At 39.2% G+C, this 20,833-nt stretch overlaps 2 protein-coding genes and 1 pseudogene across 2 annotated transcripts in view; 2 read left to right on the top strand and 1 right to left on the bottom strand.

The window, feature by feature from the left end:
• LOC127452881 (RING finger protein 151-like) overlaps nucleotides 1-6,045 on the bottom strand; it is a 13,658-nt gene extending 7,613 nt beyond the window's left edge. Inside the window, exon 1 of the mRNA XM_051718715.1 lies at nucleotides 6,026-6,045. The gene's annotated coding sequence lies outside the window, so the exon portion shown is untranslated. The remainder of the gene's footprint in view (nucleotides 1-6,025) is intronic.
• Nucleotides 167-20,833, top strand: LOC127453414 (DNA repair and recombination protein RAD54B-like; annotated as a pseudogene).
• LOC127452879 (fibrinogen silencer-binding protein-like) lies at nucleotides 2,831-13,027 on the top strand. Its single transcript, XM_051718711.1, has 2 exons — nucleotides 2,831-3,393; nucleotides 11,579-13,027. The coding sequence occupies exons 1-2, from the start codon at nucleotides 2,996-2,998 to the stop codon at nucleotides 12,156-12,158; spliced, it is 978 nt and encodes a 325-aa protein (XP_051574671.1). The 5' UTR covers nucleotides 2,831-2,995; the 3' UTR covers nucleotides 12,159-13,027.

Raw genomic sequence — 20,833 nt, 5'->3', positions numbered from 1 at the left:
GGGGCTTGGATGCAACATATTTTATTCACAACAGTTTGCAATTACTGATGTCTTTGTAGAAATGCACTACACACAGTTAGCCATGATTCGTTTTATCCATGAGTGAAAGTGTTCAATAACAGGGCGATTATTAAACTAAACGATTAGTACAATGCTGGTCATGTGATCTTCACATGGCCGCCCCCATGAGGGGACCCTCTCCATGTAGAATAAAACAGAATGTGAGTGCTCTTGATTTATGCATGTTTCAAAATTACTTTTCATTTCTTAAGAAGTAAAAATTCTTTAATGAGCAAAAGAAAATACAAATAAAAGAAGTGCACCTTTAAGTTGGCGTTTCATCTTATTTCTTGTCGTGCTCACATGAGGTTAATGACATAGCCATTATATCTGAGTTTTATCCTGTATGTTTCTATTCAGTTAAGTGGCATCCTCACTGACAGAATGCACAGGTCTGGAGCTCCGAGTCAGCTCAGTGACAATGCTGCAAAGAAACCCTGATTTATGCCTCCGGGACTGGCACAGATTGACATTCCTACCATATCGAGCCCCCAACCAGAACCATCACCAGCATCCACTCTAGCATTAGGGAAAGTGCTCAACAACAAGGTAAAGGTGATGAATACATTTTTCAATTGTTCATGTGCTTTGAACAATTGAAAAATAGACATGGTGACAATGTCATTTATTTATGCAAAGTTTGTGATTATGTACATAATAATGCATATGCATTATTACTGCTATGAATATTGTCTCTTAATTTTCTATCTGTATGTTTTTCCAGTAATGTATTCAGAATAATACAGTTGTAAGCAAGATTTAATTGAAAGTAGAGGTATAGGAATAGAGAAAGAGATCAATAAAATAGTCATTATACAATGGCATTTCATCTTCAGTATTATATGTTTACATTTTCCACTGCTGGTGTGTTTAACAGTTATTTATCTCAGCAGGTCCAGAGGTGTTTGACTAGTAGAGATTGTCCAGATTTTTCTAAAGCTCCAGAAGGCAGTAAAGCTTTAGCTAGGGTCTTGAGCACTGTTCCTCAAGGAAATGTAAGGAAAACAGCTTTAGCTCATCATTTGACTGTCCAGAAGCAGAGCAACTGGCAGACAAAGACAGTTGCTCAATACAGCCAAATACACATGCCAACACCGTGTCTTCAGGTAAGATACAGCAGTGACAGAAATACTAAATGGGCATTAACATTCATGGTTACTGAAATGTTTGCAAATAACCAAGGGCTCAGCTATAAGGATGGGTAGAATGAGAAAGATTCTAGCCAGTTGAAAGTTGATGGGAGTTGTCACTTGTCCTATCAGGCAACATTGCGCTAAAGTGTTGCATTCATGTACATTTATGCCATCTTTGTCCTGCAAAGCAATTAAAAAAAAAACAGTTTATATAAAAATATAATTCCTTGCACATACACATGCATAAATAAATAAAAAAGCTATATATATATATATATATATATATATATATATATATATATATATATATATATATATATATATATATATACACACGCTACCGGTAAAACGTTTTGAAACACTTGACTGAAATGTTTCTCATGATCTTAAAAATCTTTTGATCTGAAGGCATATGCTTAAATGTTTAAAATTAGTTTTGTAGACAAAAATATAATTGTGCCACCATATTAATTTATTTAATTATAAAACTAAAATTTAATAATACAAAAAAAAAAATAATATGTATATATGTGCACCATGTTTTTAAATTGTATTATGTAATTGTGACCACTGGTACTGGAAACTGGTATACCACGTTTAACAATAAATAGATGCTAATAGAATCTACAGGGGGATAAGCAGTTATTCTAGAATGATTAAACCATTATCACTGATTGTATGACTAGAAATATCTAATAAGGTTAACTTAAATACATAGTGTATGGCTATCCTAAATTGTTAAGAGCTGTTATGATTAATTGTATTTATTTATATATTTTAAGTAATATAAAACAATTTCTTATGGTCCTGTACACAGTTCAAACACATTGATATAATGTAACAAAACATGCACGTATGTATTGGTCGAAAACTATTAACTATTTGGAAAGATGAAATTGATTTTAAACGGTCCCCTTTGTAAACGTTAACGCAAAACTAGTAGAGCGGTGAAAAGCAGCAAAAGGTTGAGCGAGACGTCAGGTTGAACAAACTGGAACTTTATTCCCCTCCTTTAACTTCGGCTTTAAGTTAAACTAACCAATCCGTGCACAAGTTTCGCTTGATTGACAGGCGGTATGTGTCCTATTGCGAATGAGTAACCGAGTCGCACAATTAGATTCAAAGCAAACTCCACCTCATGCAGCGAGCTGTGCTGCATTTGGCTGGCTAAGAACAGATTACAGCAACCGGTGTCTTTTTTTCTAAACTCCGTTCTCCGCTGTCTGTACGCAAACAGTATTAGCGTATTCCTCAAATTAATGTTTCCCTTTGTTAAAATCCTGCAATTCCGCGCCCGCCAGACAGCATCAGGCACAGACTCGCGCTCTACTGTCTAAACACGGAGTTGACGCTTCCTGTTTAAAATATGACTAAATGCTCAAAAACACACTTTTAATGTCTGTCCCGCTAAATAAAGCATTACATGTCACTGTTTACACCGGCATAAGAGAGCTCCGTTGTGTTCCCAGTCTAATGTAGTCGGGTTTGTTATGTAGGTCAGGCCAGGCTTAAGCAGCTTTACTGAACCTGCGTCAGCTTAAGCTAAAAGGAATTCCAGCAAAGCCCTCCCCGGGTAGGCGTGGGCCTAATCGAGGCTGGCCTAGTTAAGCCTGATTCTTTTTCTTATGTCTGTGTGCTCGGGATCCAGTTTGTGCATGTGTGTGTTTTTTAACCGAAGCAAGCAGTGCAGCAGCCTGCTCACACAAGTGAGTGTCTTCCAGAAAAAGACAGACACACTGCACAGGTGAAAAAAGGAGAGAAGAAGAGAGGGACTAGAGCACTGAGACCAGCTTAAAACCAAGATGTCTACTTTGTTCATGACAAACAGCATGGTAGGCAAGGCCCGCTCCTCAAACTTCACCCTGTCTGAGAAACTGGATCTTCTGCGGCTGGTACAGCCTCACATACGCATTTTGGAGGTGCACACCAACAAGCATTCAGTGATTGTGGATAAGAACCGGTGCTGGGACAGCATAGCCGAGCGCTATAACAGTTTAGGAGGTGAGAGGCCCACCAGAACGGCTCAGGGCCTTCGGACCCTCTATAAACGACTTAAAGAAAGTGCCAAACAGGAAGTTCTTCAGCGAAGCCATTCCCAGCCTGAGTACCGGGGCAGCATCTCAGAGCCCACCAAACGCATCATGGAAATGATTCCACAACTGTTTCATGTGGGAGACAAAGAGCAGAGTGCACTCCACAGGTGAGATTGAGCAAACAAATCCTCATACGCCACTAACAGGCACACATGCACATACATGCAGACACAGACACATAAATAAAACTGCCTCTTCAGTACTGCATCCACAACTCAAAAATATTAATATCATCCAATGGAGAATTCAAATCAAGACCTTCATGTATACTCCTAAAGTAAACTTACTCTCAGCAGATCTCTTAGAAGAAGGTATTGGTCATTAATCATTAATAACAGCATCTGCTAAAATCTTCACTGAAAAGTTCCAAGATCTTTAAATGGCTGTAGTTTTATGTGTTACCCATAGCCAATTTGTTAGACAGACATGTACAGTAAACATCTCCATTGCCAGTTGCCTGTTTCTACAGTCTGTGGACAAAACACTCGTTGCAGACACATTCATGCTCACAGCCACTCTATGTCCAGTGCCAGAGGTAAGCTGCAGCACTGAGGGGATTTGGATGTCATTAACCATATTTCCAACGCTGTTCTAAAGCCAGGTTTGCCAACGGGTGCCAGAGTAGTTACTTTCCAGTGTCATCTTAATGTCTGCACCCTCTTAGGCCTTTCTGTAGTGTTGACAAAAATATGAGTTCTTGGTCTTTCAGTTTGCCACTAATCACAAGTTCAGTCCAGCTGAGCTGTGGAATTGGATGATATTGCAGCTAATAATTATATAGTAATAAGTCAGATGAGTGAATGTACTGCCTTGCAAAGGCAAAACGTAAGTTACTTTATTTATCTTTTAAAAATGCAAGGGTAATGCTTTAAAATAAGGTTCCATTTGTTAAAATTAGTTAACAACATTAGTTAACATGAACAAACAATGAACAATACTTTTACAGCATTTATTTATCTTAGTTAATGTTAATTTAAACATACTAATACATTTTTTAAATAAAAGTTGTATTAGTTAACATTAGTTAAGGCATTATGAACTAGCATGAACTGACGTTGAATGAACAAATGTATTTGTATTAATTAACATTAAGAAAGATTAATAAATGCTGCAAACAGGCCAGTCGCGATTATTAAATAATCGTCTGATCGCGGTTATTTGATTTAACCACGGTTATTTGAGATAACCGTGATTATTGTGCACTTCAAATTCCAATCGCATTTTAATGCCCAACCCCAAATAAGAGAATTTTAAGCGAATATTTAAATTCCATCAACAGCATGTTTGTGTGTAATTCAATTGAGCTACGAGAGGCTCTGAGCCCATGTCAATCAGAGCAGCACCTGTCCGGAAGAGCGCGTAAAGCGCTTCTCAAGCGCTCTGATGTGCGCGCCATCAGCAGAGGCTCGCGCCAAACTCCCGCGAAAATATAAACAAACAAATATAAACTTTGGTAATGAACGCAAAGCGCTCCGGCTTCACTTTAAACGATCGTGTAATGGCAAATGTTCCTGGTCATAGCGTGTTCACGCGCACGCTTACTCTATTTCTGTGTAGTGATAAAATGATGTAACGAAATCTCAAAGGTTTTGCGTCATGAGAAATAAGGGCTCGTGGGTTTAATCAAAGAGCATTAAAATAATGTTTGAAAGTGAAGAAATTAGGACAGAACTATTTTACTTTTGTATAAAATAATATAATAAAAAAATATATAAAATAAATATTTATAAAAAAAAAAAAAAAAAAATTTAGTTCCAAAAAAACAAGTGTAAAATTGACCAAAACTAAAGTTGACCAAAAAGAGAGACATATTTTAAGTATTTTGAAATATTTTGATATTTAAAACATTATTTTTAATGACATTCATATTTGATTTACATGTATGTAAAAATTACATATTAAGGAGTATATGACAATTTATATCACAGTTAATCGTGAAAGCCCTAAAAGAGACAATTCATCTTCATAATTGCAATTATTTGTTTGACAGTTAATCGTCAGCCAAATTTCAGAATCCTGACAGCCTTAGCTGCAAAAAAATATATTGGTAATTGTTTGTACATGATACCTAATGCATTAACTAATGTTAACGAATCGAACCTTATTGCAAGTGTTACCAACACAAGTTATCTTTTTTCAAAATTGAGTTATGACTGAAATCGGGTTTCTTAGACAATGATCTGTCCAGTGACAGATGGGTTTGGCTCAACTACACTCAGATTCAGAGAAAACGGAGTGAGACTACTTTATAATCCAATTTTGGCTGGACAATCAAAAAGATTTATAATTTATAAGATTAATAATTTCTGCATTTAGGCTTTGTAGGGCAGTGTATTTGTTAGGCAATTCTACTGGTTCATTTAGTAAAATTTTCAAAACTAAATAAACTCTATGCACGGAACGTAGCTTACGTATTTCCAGTCAAATCTCAGGGGGCTAACAATCTTCCGGTATTGTATCTAGCTATCGCGAAAGTTTCGAGTTGTAGCAAACTACTATTCTTTCTAAAATAAAAAGATTTTTCACAACAAATATGATTTTATTTAGTAAAAGTATAAAAATGATCTCAGTAATGAGCTCCAAAAGTGTAAATACATATGATCTGCAGAATGGCCGAGCACTGCTATACCGTTGTGTAAGGCTTCCTCTTTGTGCAAAGTATTTACATGCAGTGATTGTACAGAGATTTACAAGTGAGAAATACAGCAACACACGCGATTCGAGAGCACAAACTATCACCTGAAGTTGACTATGTGGGACAGTTGTTCCGTTGCTCAGCTGAGGTTTTGGTGCCATCCGCAGGGTGACGAAACATCACTGAGAATGTCTTGGTTACGTACGTAACCTCGGTTCCCTGAGACGAAGGGAACGAGACATTGCATTTATTAACGCATATGGGGAGTGCCTTCCTACATAACCTAGTTGAAACCTCTCTACAATAATGCCAATATTCTGATATGGTGTTTGAGCCCTGCCCGTTTTGGCACAAAGCTGTCCGCTATAAAAGCAGGTGCACAAACACCATTTCCTCAGAATTTCTGACTGAGAACAAGGAGCGCATCGCTCGTACCTCAAGAACTCTGAGTCTTGTCCTGCGGCTAGCGTTCGCAATGTCTCATTCCTTTCGTCTCAGGGAACCGAGGTTATGTACGTAACCGAGACGTTCCCTTATGACTCAGTACACTTGACATTGCGTTTATTATCGCATATGGGGAACAGAATCCCATCACGCCACACTACACGACATAACCTCCCAGAAAGGAAACATGATGGCGCAGTCTCGTGGGACAGCGACCGACATGAGTATGCCGCAGTGAGTGACCCTCGTGTTGGGCCAGGAGGGGAGCACTCAGAACGAATATATGAACTATAGTCATATAGTATGAATTAACTCCTTCACGAACCCAGTTGGGAAGGGAGTTTATTTATAATGTAAGTGCTTGTGACTTATGGTAAATTACAACGGCCTAATGCAGGTGGTTGTGTAAAAGATGGGAAGCTCGTCTTAAAAGGGAGGAGCATAAGTATATATATTTGGCCAATGAATAGCAAGCGCTCTAAACAGAGAGGACTTGTGAAGAGAGAGACGTTATGTCTAGGTTGTAAAACCTTGCGAATGTGTTTTGAGAAGACCATCCTGCTGCAAAACATATGTCTTGTAAGGACACACTGTTTGTCAATGCCCATGAAGAGGCCACGCCTCTAGTTGAGTGTACTTTAACTCCAATTGGGCAATTCACACCCTGCGACTCTAAGCTAGGGTGACCATATCAACGATCCAGTGAGAAAGTCTTTGCTTGGAGACCGACGTTCCTTTCGTACGTCCTCCATAGCACACAAAGAGTTGGTCAAACAGTCTGAACTATCGTGTGTGCAAATTGGATCGTATAACCATGTTCGATCGTTTTTAGCACCCAGTCGGTATGCCAGTAAGAGCTCGCCACGCATCAGCATAACGGGACAGAGAGCAATTTGGTATGTTCATAACATGATATAATGCACCGCTCACCATTGGGAAGCGGTTGCGCATAATGTGTGAAATTTGAAGTGGGAAAGCCCTTTATTGAAAAAAGTGTGAGCGTCTCGTGCGAGCGATGTACTCTTTTTGCAATCTTTGTATGTTCATACATGATATAATGCACCGCTCACCATTGGGAAGGGGTTGTGCATAATGTGCAAACGTGATTGCATGTGATTAATGTGAGACAAAGAAAACAACATTTTGAACAACAATATTCCTTTCCTGACAAACAGCAGTGGGGAAGAGGGGAACACCATTGTGTGTTGGGAACGCTTTTGCTGCATGGGGGGTTTTCCTGTCGGCGCAGGGCTTTCGCTGAGGCAGCTGCCTTCGTTTGGGCCATGGCTTGCGTGGCTTTACCAGTGGCTCGGCGGCGACATTTGGCGGCACCGAGGCAGCTGGTGTTGGGTTTTTAGCCGGGCAGTTGCCCGAGACAAAGTGGGAGTGAGCTGGTTGTGATGAAGTACTGCTCCGTTTTGGCATAAAATGTCTCATTGCCTGTGAGTGTTGCTGAGTCGTGACGTAGCGCTCAGCAAATCTATCCACAGAGCCTCAAAAAAGCTAGCTGGAGACATCAGAGCATCAAATATAGCAGCTTTTCCCATGTCACGCATTTCCATGAGGGTCAGCCAGATGTGACGATCCAAAACCACCAGGTTGCTCATTGACTTGCCAATGGCCTTTGCAGCGGTGCGGAGGTCTTTGAACGTCTCTGGATCGTAGCCTTGCATGTCCATTTGATTGAGGAGCTTAGCATGGAAAACTTGGGGCACCGTCAACACTTGGAGTGCTGAACCAATTTGGTCCACCACTGAGTATGCTTTTCCAGCCAGTGCGGACGTTAGTCGACATGGCTTAGAAAGATGAATGGAGCGTGAGTTCCACGCCCTGCTACTCGCCGGGCAGAGATGTGCCACTACCACCTCTTTCAGGGGGGGTAGTTGGGCATAACTTTTGTCTTCCCCGTGGTCCACTTTGAGAAGAGTGAAATTGCTGTGCGAGCGAGCTAAATAGGGCACATGCCAGGATTTTGTCAGTTTGTTATGAACTTCCAGGAAGAGCAGGGCAGATCTGTGGAACGCGGTCGCTTGACTGTATCCGGACTGCACAAATCATTCATCAAGGTGAGATTTTTCAGGTTTATCTGGAGATTACTTGAAACCGAGCTCTTCGACCGCCCTTGAAAGGACGCGAAGCATCTCCTTTTCAGTGGCGCGTGCATGCTCCTCGCCCTCGCTGGGGGAAGGGGCGACAGCATCATCCACTGACCACTCACCAGATGCAGCGAGAAACATAACATCATCATCCCCAGCATCAGAACTGGCGAACGTGATGAGGTGGCGTGCTCCTGCAGAGGGCCGAAGCTCGTCACGTACATACTGTATCAGCATAGACACAGTAAATGGAGATTGAGGGGCTCGCAGGGCGTGTGCCAGCACGAGGTCCACCTCAAATTCATGCTGCTCAAACTCGTGGCCCCACTGTGCCTCCTCGTGTGATCCCTCGGGTGTCATAGAAGAGGTGGTTGGGAGGGTGCATGAGGCTCAATCGTCCCTCGGAACGAGGGCAATTCGTGAGCGAAGCGTCTTAGGGGGAGTAAATGTTCACTGGAACAATGAAGGGGAGCGGAGAGTCTTCTCATTGCCGTGAAGATCCTGGCCAATGACTCGTGTAATGCGTAGATGAGAGATGTATCGCTGTCATGAAAGAAGAATATTCTGAGGAATGGTGTTTGCGTGCTTGCTTTTATAGCAGAAAGCTTTGCGCCTAAAAGGGTAGGGCTCAAAAACCATAGCCAATATTAGAATATTGGTGTTATTATAGAAGAGTTTCAACCAGGTCAAGGTTCAATCAGCAAGGATGCAATGTCAAGTGTACTGAGTCATAAAGGAACAGGAATTCAGCTCGATTTCTCATTTTTTCATTCAAGCACTTAAAATAAGTGTACAATCTTATTATTTGATTTGCACAAGTGGATGGATGTGACGCCCGTTTCTACTGATTGGTTAAACCTGCAATGTCATCTGTCATCCTCATTCCTTTTCTTCAGAATAAAAGCCTTTTCACACGGGACATGGCGATGCGGTTTCAGGTGCGCATGTTGCCATGGCAATAGTCAGAAAGGACTTTATTTTGCCTACCCTCCCTAGCAACCGGGCCAATTTGGTTCAAACAAAAAACCTGGCTGGAGTCACTCAGCACACCCTGGATTCAAACTCACAACTCCAGGGGTGGTAGTCAGCGTCTTTACTCGCTGAGCTACCCAGGCCCCATAGCCGGCCTTATTAATATTAAGGTCTATACTCCATGTGAGTGCCTTGGATTTTTGGCTTGATGTACCAGCAACATTATTCTCTAAGACGAGTGTGGATGAACGGGCAACTTTTAATACACTTTTGGTGTAGGTGATTTGGCTTGATTTAATTATCATTAATAATAACAACAACAACAACAATAATGACCAGATAACATAGTCTATTTAGTTACAGTTAGGTCTGTGCACAGCATCCCAATTCATAATATTCCTCTTAAAAATAAAAAAGCACTGCCACCACAAGCGAGTTGGTGAGTTCAGTGGTTGTCATTTCCTGGTGTCCATTGCTTGATGAGATTGCAATAAACATGCAGCAGTCAGAAGTTTTTCTAAGAAATATTAATGTTCTTCATTAAAATGATTAGAATCAATCTGCAAAAGCAATCGGCAATCTTGAACTTGGTGAACTCTTATTTTCTGTGAACGGGGTTGAGGAAGAACAGATGATGGTGCGCGTTGACCAATCAGTGGAAACAAGAGTGTCAGGCCCACCCACATATGCAAAACAAATATTCAAGTTATAATCTCGGTTTATATGCATGAATAAAAAATGTTTTTTCTTGTTTTTGTCTATTTTTAAATTGAAAAACACACAGATACAGCATTAATTGTTGTGATGTGATGGAGATAACGAAAATGTGATAAATGAACAGTATATTGGTTATTTCATTTTGAAGGCAAAAACGAGAAAACGAATTATCTGAAGGAACACAGACCATAATACAGTTGGAAACAGGGACCTTGCTAAGCCTGTGCTGGTCTATAGCTTGTGAATATTCACCCTCATTGTGATCGAAATATCTTAAAATTGACTTTGTTAAACCCCTTCTTCCTTTTACCGGATGGAGCAACAGCTACTTGTCTCATTGTGCGATGGATATTGTCCAGTGTCATCCGCAGAAACTTGTATAAGTAACACATGTGAAAAGTAATTTGCCCCCAAGTCAACATTAATCAACGTAGAAAGAAATTGTTCCGGGTGCTACGCCGGAAGTAAGTGTGCCCCCTGAGGCAAAGCACGGAAGTGACCGTGCATAGAGTCCATTGATTATAAAAAGAGACATACAAACATCCTTGTTTAAACACTGGCCCTTAACACTTACTTAGTTTACTAATTTTAAACCATTACTTGCACTTCACATAAATAACTAATATTGGCAATATATTCGTGCTGTTTAGCCAGAGGGGAACTGTGAGTCTCCACAGTGAGCCTGGTTTCTCCCAAGGTTATTTTTCTCCGTGAACCAACATCTTATGGAGTTTTGTGTTCCTTGGCACAGTTGCCTTCGTCTTGCTCACTGGGGTTCTAAAGACAATTATTATTTAATTATTTATTTTTATACACAATTTACATATTTAATCAAACTACACAATGATGACTCTAAGGCTTTATAGATATTACAGTTTCATTTTCTGTTAATGCATGATTTTGAAATGTTGTGAAAGGCGCTATACAAATAAAAATGACTTGACTTGAGACTGGATAGAATGAGATGGTTCACTGGTATACTTATGAATGGGTGAAATCATAATACGGAATATGATTGCTCTAGAAATGGAAGTTCCTTATAGTTAAAAGAGCCAGTCACCTTTTTGATAAGAACATTGCTTGTCAGTTATCAGTGAGAATGTGCGTGCGCATTAGCTGGACCAGCCTTAAAAAAGTTTTTTTTTTTAAGAGTGATCTGAGCTAAAGAATCACAATTTATGATACCATTGTGGTCAGATTTTATTTGATATATTTCAAGATTGTTGACCAACCGTTTTGGAGATTTTGGCCTTTCCCCATTCAAGTAGAAGCTATTCTTGTTTCAGTAGAAAATAATGTTTTGCAGGTTGTCCGGAGGCATTACTGTGACCTGACCTGACTTGGCTTGAAGGGACTTTGATACAATTGAGATTTGTCATATCTCATTTTTTCAAATGTTGACTTCACATGTGTATGTGTCTGTGCTAGGCTTCATTTCAAGAGGAACTCTCCATTAGAGCAGCCAGGTAGCAGTCTGTCCCTCCCTGTCATGTCAGACTATCCACCTGTTTCGGCTGTGAGGGTGGAGTCAGAGGACATGAAACCGCCTCCTGATATCCACCTTTTTACATCTCATGGTTCCCCTGTTACTATCACCACCCCAAGCAGTCAGGCCCACCATGGACAGAATGACAAGGACAATGAGGTGGTGGAAGAGGAGGAAGATGAGGAGGAAGTAGTCTCCCACGTGTACGCAGCCTCCCTCTCTCCATGTCCTTCCTCTGTACACCTCTCACCTTCACCATCAGCATCCGCCCCAAGGAGGAGTCTGTATCAGATGGTCAGCTCGGCTTTCAAAAATCCCATTTTTGAGGCAGAAACATTGCAGATGATGCGAGAGGAACATGAGCTGCTTCTGGCCAATCACAGAAAACTTGGATTGTATCTGGAGGAGAAGAGGGAGGGGCTTAAAAGAAAGCAACATTTGGAAGAGGAGCTACTCAGGTCAAAGGTCAAAGTGGAGAAACTGAGGGCAGCCAGGCTCCGCCATGGGTTGCCATTGATGTGACACGTAGTGTTGCGTCTAAAAAAGTTGCATAAAGGGAACTTCGGCACAGTTGTGTGGCTGATCTGATGAAATTTGAAATTTTTTGTTTGTACAGTCTGAGCTTGTTGAAATGTTTGTACAGTTTTTTTTTATTTTTATTTTTATTTTTTTTTTACAGTTTTTATTCTACTGACATTTTTACAAGCAACACTGGTTACACTTACAAAAAGGTTGTATTTGTTCACAATAGTTAACTACAAAAGTTAACAAACTAACAATTAACAATACTTTTTCAGCACTTAATCTTGGTTAATGTTAATTTCAAAATATACTAGTACATTTTTAACATTTAAAGTTAGTTAATGCAGTATGAACTAACATGAACAATGAACAATTGTAAATGTATAAAATAACAGCATCAACTAAGATATCCTGTAAAAAAAAAATGTCATTGTTAGTTCATGATACCTAATGCATTTACTAATGTTAACAAATAAAACCTTACTGTAAAGTGTTACAGAATTTTTTTTTTTTTTTTTCATGTCTGTAGCAGGAATGAAAGTTGTTGTGTGTGAATGCCTGAAAGAGGTTTTATTTTGTATGCACTTACTAATAAAATTGTAGTTGCTTTAATCTGTGTTTTGAGTGTATCTTTTTTATTATTTCTTGTCAGGAGCATAGAATGAAGATCTTCTCACTCTCAAGCTGTTTGTGTAGACTTCATTTTATGTTTGTACAGTGTGATGTGTTTACTGAATCTAATGTGAAATTCTTGCAAATTAATTCATGTGAATTCTTTTTTATGCTACAGTTTGACACCTGGCCATTAATTTTTGTAGTTTATCTGACACAGTAAAAAAACAATACCAGGAATGAAACATGTGTTGAAATACGAAGACATTTATACAGTATATATATTTTTTAACTAAATTGTTTTATTTGTAAAGCCCTCTTTATGATTCAATATGGGCTTTTGGTTGTGCTATCCCTGTTCATTCATGTATTTATTTATTTTCAAGCACACTACTGTAGTGTAATATGGTGCAAGGCATCATCAAGGAAGCATAAGCGCTGGGAAGGCGACGCTGTGCTGATTGTCAGGGGGCAGAACGTTGTCCTCAAAGACATGGAGGGGCGGGACATTGGACAAGGTTAGACTGTCCCAACACATGCTTAAAGTAAAATTAGCTACTGTTGTGGAGTATAGTATGTATTGTTAAGAAAGGAAGTTTTATTTTTGAATTTGTGGTTTATATTTAAATACACTATTATAATTTTATCTCACTCTTGAAATATTTTTGAAACCTTTTTCAAATGTATTTGAATTTGTGTTTGATAGGATCAGGTTACAAGGCTTCTGAGCTGGAGAGCTTGTGTGAGGGTCAGACTCTAATGGTGGGAGGGAAGCAAATTAAGGTAATGGGGGTCATATCCAATGAGGACTATGCCAAGGGCCATTGTTTCCAAGACGCTGCTGTTGGGACTCCTGCAGAGACAGTCGTAAAAGCTCCTGTATATCGACCAGTGGCCAAATCCTTTAACAGACCAGCACTCAAAGGAGGAGATCTTCGTGATTTCGAACCTGAAGAACCGGTCTGTAAACCCAGACATTACCCGAATGCACCAGGTATTGCATATGCACAGCCTAATATAGAGGATATACAGTACTTGCTTTCAATCTCAATACAGCTAGTTATGTATTTGTCCTTAGGAGCCCTGATGATGCCACGACCAACAACTGATCACCAGTGGCTGTATAATAAATCAGGTTCTCCACTGGTGGATGTGGTTGTCGACCCTCACTTGACCAGTCATCTTCAGCCACATCAGAAAGAGTGCATGGTCTTCCTTTATGAATGCTTAATGGGAATAAGGTGAATATCTGTAAAATTCTGTTGCAGTGTCCAGGTAGTTTGGTCAATAACTGGGCTGCTGAGTTCAACAAGTGGCTGGGCAGAGAGAGGATCACTGTGTACACTGTGGACCAGGTGTGTATGTGTGACTGTTTCTGTATGATAATAAATAGGGAGAGGACTAAATTAAAAGTATGTATTGCCTCTGTAGGATCACTGTGTGGAGGATTTTGTGTCCTCTCCTCTTTGCTCTGTGATGGTGATCAGTTACGAGATGTTTCTGCTCTCCATGGACAAAATGAAAGACCTGGACTTTGGTGTGCTCATCTGTGATGAGGGTCATCGGCTCAAAAACAGCAACATCAAAACAGCCAATGCACTCACTGCCCTCTCATGTCAACAGCGTCTTATATTAAGGGGTTTGTTCTGCCTTTTCCTGTTTCAGACACAGGCACACACTATTTTATATATGAGCATAGTAGTACTATATTATGTAATTATTATTAAGTGATAATTAAGTAATCATTATTTTGCCAGGTACTCCAGTGCAGAATGACCTGCAGGAGTTTTATTCCATCGTTGAGTTTGTAAATCTAGGAATTCTTGGAACATCTGCAGGGTACAGGAAGATTAATGAAGAGCCCATCCTCAGATCTAGCCAGCCCACTTGCACTGAGGCACAGGGCACAAAATCCCAAAAAGAACTTGGACACTTAAGTTACACTTAAAATGACTCCATCTCATTGCATTAGATACTATCAAAGTTTTCCTAGTCCTTTTTGCAATGACTTTTAACCAACAGTTGTCAGGGTAATTTTTAGTGGATGTACTGTATAAAGTTGGTTCCCCTTTAAGTTCACACAGGTGTTCAAGCAGAGTAAGCACAGGTGTAGTTTATCACATTACCTGTAGACATGTTCCACTAACATTTGACAACCTGAAAGCATTCAAATACTTTTGTCTTCATTTTCAAAAGTAAATCTGTTGGTTTAAAATTTGAAACTTAAATATATTTTTGTTAAATGTTTTGCTTGTGCTGTTTTTGAAAATATGTCACTTGATTTGATATTTTGTTATATAATATAAAGATATTCCTACATTTTCAAGTGTCCAAATATTTTTTAGGGCCATTGTAAATTCACACTAAACAAGATCATGCAAATTTAAGAAAATCTGATTTTGAAATAAAGCATAGTTTGAGCTTAGCACACACTACACAACTCAAGCTTGTCTGCTTTGATTTTTTAAGTCGGTGACTTGTCAGCGACTATAAGCCTCAGATCCCGCAACCAGCGGTCATGTAGTGTGCGGTGTGTATTCTCCTGCGACTCGTTCTGACAAGTCGCAGACACTATGACGTATTTCAAACCTGCTTGAAATTTGGCTGATGAGTTGCCAGGTGTGCGCACTATCCCAACGAGCGAGAGACCGGCAATGAGCAACAGCCAATGAAATATATAGAGAGTGCACGAGGAGAGCAAGGCATTGGGAAGCAGGAGACAAAAAAATTATTATAAATTAAAACATTGCCAACTTCTCCCTGCCTGCTGTATCATCATTATTTTCAGCTGTTTTCTTGTTTTTTAAACGGGCGCAAGCCATTCTTTAATGTTTGTTGACATGTTATCATGAATAAACTGTGCGCGAGTTTGTGAATGAATTTCGTTATTGTAATTTTAAGATGCCTATTGGGCGATCCGTTAAAAACATCTGACTGCTGTAACACTTCAAGCACATTCATTGGCAGTCGAAAATGCAGCGAAACGTGTCAGCTTTGCCAAATACATGTACATGCACAAGAACTTGTGTCTGATTGCAGGGACACAGATACTGTATGAGAAGCATGTACATCAGAAGCCTAGTTAATACATGTATTCCACTTTAATAACTCTCCACTAAAAATAATTCTGCTCTAAATGTCATGTTCGTGCTCATAATAAATGCAAGTATGTATTCATTAAATGCACCTTTTTGGTGCTTTATTTTTCTCTTTTTACTTTTTTGTGCTTTATTATCATTCAGTAATACACTGATTTCTTGACTAAATATAAATAATTAAATCGGAGACTTTCTCCTTGAAATCCGAACTCAAGTACCAGGTGTGAACAGGACCTTAGTTGGGGACGAATGGTCGTGTAGTTGATACACCTAGTCTGCGATCAGTCGTGCAGTGTGCGCGCCAGCATGACTGAAAACAGTTGCAGGGCGCCAACTGCGAGTTGTGGAGTGTGCGCTTAGCTTTAGTAAAATGAATATGACTTGCAGTGTACAATGTCTCAGCAATGTTCTTGAGCTGATGGGTCCAGAGAATTTACCAGTAAGTGTCTATGTGTGCGTAGAGTGTTGTGCATTGACAGTAACTGTGAGGTGTATCGGAGAGGAGCGTGCAGCTGAACTCATTCATCTAACGGGTGTGTTTACTTTACGGCGTACTCAGGAGATCATTAATCAGTATTTATCAGAGCGGATAAAGTGGACTGTATTCTGCAAACCCACTGAGCAGCAGCTACATCTGTATGGAGTCCTGCTGGCCACACGACCCATCAGAACCTGCCTCTCTGGTGCCAACACACACACTTACACACACAGCCCACACCCGGCATGCATCAACACTCTCAAGAAACACTGCAACCATCCTGGTCTGCTCAATAACACTCTACAGGTACACACCTCTACTGAAATGTAGTACACCTAGGGCGAGATGTTTGAAATAGGGGCTGTTATCTTGCTCTTTATTTGGTTATTCATGGTATTTGCCTCAGGAAAAGAAGGATGAGATGTATGAGAGTGGAATGATGGAAATCTTTCCTGAGGGCTACAGGAGCCAATAAATATTAATTTATAAAAAAGCATTATAACCCCTATAATTAGAGTATTGGCAAGTAGCAAGTAAACAGGATTTAAGTGGTTTGCCCAAATCATGGAAACATCTTTAATAATTAATAATTAATTAATAATTATTTTTATTTATTTATCACACATTATACATTTGCACATATACAGTGAAATTCTTTTTTTTTTTTCACATATCCCAGCTAAGCTGGGGTCAGAGTGCAGGGTCAGCCATGATACAGCACCCCTGGAGCAGATAGGGTCAAGGGCCTTGCTCAAGGGCCCAACAGTGGCATCTTGGCGGTGCTGGGTCTTGAACCCCCGACCTTCTGATCAGTAATTTTAATGATCTTAATGATCTTAATCTAATTATTCCTTATACTCTGATTATTGCAATAATCAGAGTATTGGTGTACATGTAAGCATAGCCACTTACCCACCCTAATGCCATCCCAGGTGTGTATGACTTTATTTTATCTGCTGAACACAAATTACGATTTTTAGAAGACTATTTCAGCTCAGTAGGTCCATACAATGCAAGTGAATGGGTGCCAAAATTTTGACTCCAAAAATCACATAAGTCAGCATAAAAGTAATCCATATGACTACAGTGGTTAAATCAATATATTCAAAAGCGATATGATAGGTGTGGGTGAGAAACAGGTGATTCACATTCTTCATGCATACCGCCCCCTACTGGGTAGGGAGAATAATTTCAAGCAAAATAATAATTAAATATTGATCTGTTTCTTGCCCACACCTATCATATCACTTCAGAAAATATGGATTAAAACACTGGAGTCATATGGATTACTTTTATGATGCCTTTATGTGCTTTTTGGAGCGTCAACAGTTTGGCACCCATTCACTTGCATTGTATGGACCTAAAGAAAGTCATACACATCTGGGATGGCATGAGCATGAGTAAATGATGAGAGAATTTAAGGATTTTTAAATTATTTTTGTTGAAAAACAAGACAAAAACACCCATTAAAAATAAATTTTTTTCCAGTGTATTTATTTTCTCTCTCTCTCTCTCTCTCTCTCTCTCTCTCTCTCTCTCTCTCTCTCTCTTTCTCTCGTCTCTCTAGGGTTGTTTTGGTGTCCAACTACACTCAAACTCTTGACTTACTGCAGGATGTCTGTGATCACATAGGCTACAAATAGTTTCGGCTTGATGGACAGACACCTGTTGCCCAGCGACTATGTATTGTTGACTCTTGCAACAGCACACACTCCTCCAACTTCCTGTTGCTACTCAGCTCAAAGGCTGGAGGGGTGGTGCTTAATCTCATTGGTGCCTCCCATATTGTTTTATATATTATATAGACTGGAATCCAACCAATGACATTCAGGTCAGTGGAAATCAACAACAAAATAATTTGCCATGTAACAGCAAAGCAAAAATGCATTATTACACAAAGTACACATGAACACAGCTAGCACTACATAATGCTAAATAAAACTAAGAATTGTGCGATCAGGTATTACACATTGCATTTAGACTACCCCCTTGTATTTCCACGTGCTTGTCCTTGTTGCACCTTTAATGCTTACCACTAGATGTCAGTGAATACAAAAAAACAAACAAACAAAAAAAAAAATCCCTTAAGCTCATTTTGCATTGCCATTAAATGTTGATCAAGTTGTTTTTATTTCTGCAATGCACTTCATCATTCATATGCATTTGTTATGATCACATTTTGTTTTTGGCCGTGATGAATGTTCTCTGACTGTCAAGTAATTATTAATATTAATCCGTCAGGCAATGGCAGATGTGTGGTGAGATGTACAAAGGAAAACACTTCACATTTACAGATTTCTTACAACAGGTAATCAGGACCTCTGTGAAGTGTAAACAGAGAAAAAATTTTGCTGTTAGTCTATTTGCCCCTTTGCCAATACTTAAATTTAGCTGCATGTTATGACTGTGCAATATCAAGCAGTACTTGACCTAAAACTAACATCTTGCTGTTTTTCATAAATCATAACCCACACAAACTGTTTCTCTTCTACCAATACACTGTGTTATGACACATCATATGATGAGATGCACTCTTTATTTTTGAAAGGCTTTCAGTTTGATGATTCATGGATGGAAAATTGCATTTGTTTACAGAGTTCGCAAATCAGCTTGATGGTGCAGAAGTGTACACATTTCTCTTGAAGGTTCCATAGAAGAGAAGATTCATCAGAGGTAGGCGAGTAAACAGGGGCTTTCTGGCACAGTGGTGGACCTTACCAAGAAGGCAAAGCACATTAGCTTTTCCTCTGAAGAGCTACGGGACCTTTTCAGTTTTGATCCTAATACCAATATCCTAATGCCTTACTCATAGCCTTCTGGGCTGCCAGTGCACAGGAGATGGAAACACACCAGGTATATAAATGCATAATATACATAGTTTTGGACACACTCTGAAGAAACTGGATGATTCCCTTTCCATATGCATATTTACAGTGGCTTCAAAAAGTATTTGGACACTAAATCCACACTTTTCAAGCAAAACATTTTCACAAAAATAAGTTTATTAGGATTTAAATAGTAAAACAATAGATAAATTGTTCAAATTTAAGATAAAGTACAACCCCATTTCCGAAAAAGTTGGGACAGTATGAAAAATGCTAATAAAAACAAAAAGGAGTGATTTGTAAATTATATTCACCCTTTGCTAAATTGAAAGCATTACAACTAAACATTATATGGTGTTTTTCCTTGTGGATTTCCTTGTTTTTTTAATGTACAGTAATTTCAAATCAGATGATTGCAACACACTCCAAAAAAAGTTGAGACAGGGGCAATTTAAGACTAATAACAATTTGAGGAATTAAAATAACAAGGCAATGTGAAACAGGAGATGTTAAACAGGTGAGGCAATCATGTCATAGTATATAAGGAGCCTCCAAAAACAGCCTAGTCCTTCAAGAGCAAGGATCATTCGAGACTTGTCAATTTACCAACAGATACTTCTGCAAATAATCCAGGCCAAAGAGGAAAAAGACCATCCAAGCTGTTATCAGCATCAGGTCCAAAAACCAGTGTCGGTATGAGCTGGTGGCATGAGTAAATCGCACATCTGTGAGGGTACCATTAATGCAGACAGATATGTACAAATTTTAGAGCAGCATATACTGCCATCCAGCACTGTCTTTTCCAGGGACGTCCCTGAATTTTCAGCAGGACAACTTCAAACCACATACTGGCCGAGTATAAGCAGAGAGTGCGGGTGCTAGACTGGCCTGCCTGTAGTCCTGACCATCTCCAATTGAGAATGTGTGGTGTATTATGAAGAGCACAATACCGCAATGAAGACCCTGTACAATTGTACAGCTCAAGACCTGCATAATAGATAAATGGGGGAAATTCCACTTTTTAAACTTAACAAACTTGTGTCTTCAGTGCCTAAAAGCTTAATAAGTGTTACTAGAAGAAATGGTGATGTTTCACAGCGGTAAACACTCGATTGTCCCACCTTTTTTGGAGAGTGTAGCAATCATCTGATTTGAAATTACTGTACATTAAAAAAACAATGAAATTCTCAAGGTAAAACATCATATAATGTTTAGTTGTAATGCTTTCAATATAGCAAAGGGTGAATATAATTTACAAATCACTCCTTTTTGTTTTTATTGTCATTTTGCATACTGTCCCAACTTTTTTGGAATTGGGGTTGTAAAAAAGGACTTGTATTACTAATATTGTTCTGTTTCTCACCCACTTATTACATCACTTCTGAAGACATGGATTTAACCACTAGAATCTTATGGATTACTTTTATGTTTTCTTTATGTGATTTTTTTTTTGTTGAGCTACAAAGGTCTGATCACCATTCACTTGCATTGTATTAACCTACAGAGCTCAGACATTTTTCTGAAATTCTTTGTGTTCTGCTGAAGAAAGAAAGTCATCATCACATTTGGGATGGCATGTCTGAGCTCATGCACTGGAGGCATTTTTCTGGAGTCGTTTAATCATATAATGATATTTACCACACTACATTTTCCCTTTCATAG

The sequence above is a fragment of the Myxocyprinus asiaticus genome, chromosome 15 (genome assembly GCF_019703515.2).
Source record: "Myxocyprinus asiaticus isolate MX2 ecotype Aquarium Trade chromosome 15, UBuf_Myxa_2, whole genome shotgun sequence".
Taxonomy (NCBI): Eukaryota; Metazoa; Chordata; class Actinopteri; order Cypriniformes; family Catostomidae; genus Myxocyprinus; species Myxocyprinus asiaticus.
Note: the sequence above shows the minus strand (reverse complement) of the source record. Positions and strands in the feature narration are given on the sequence as shown.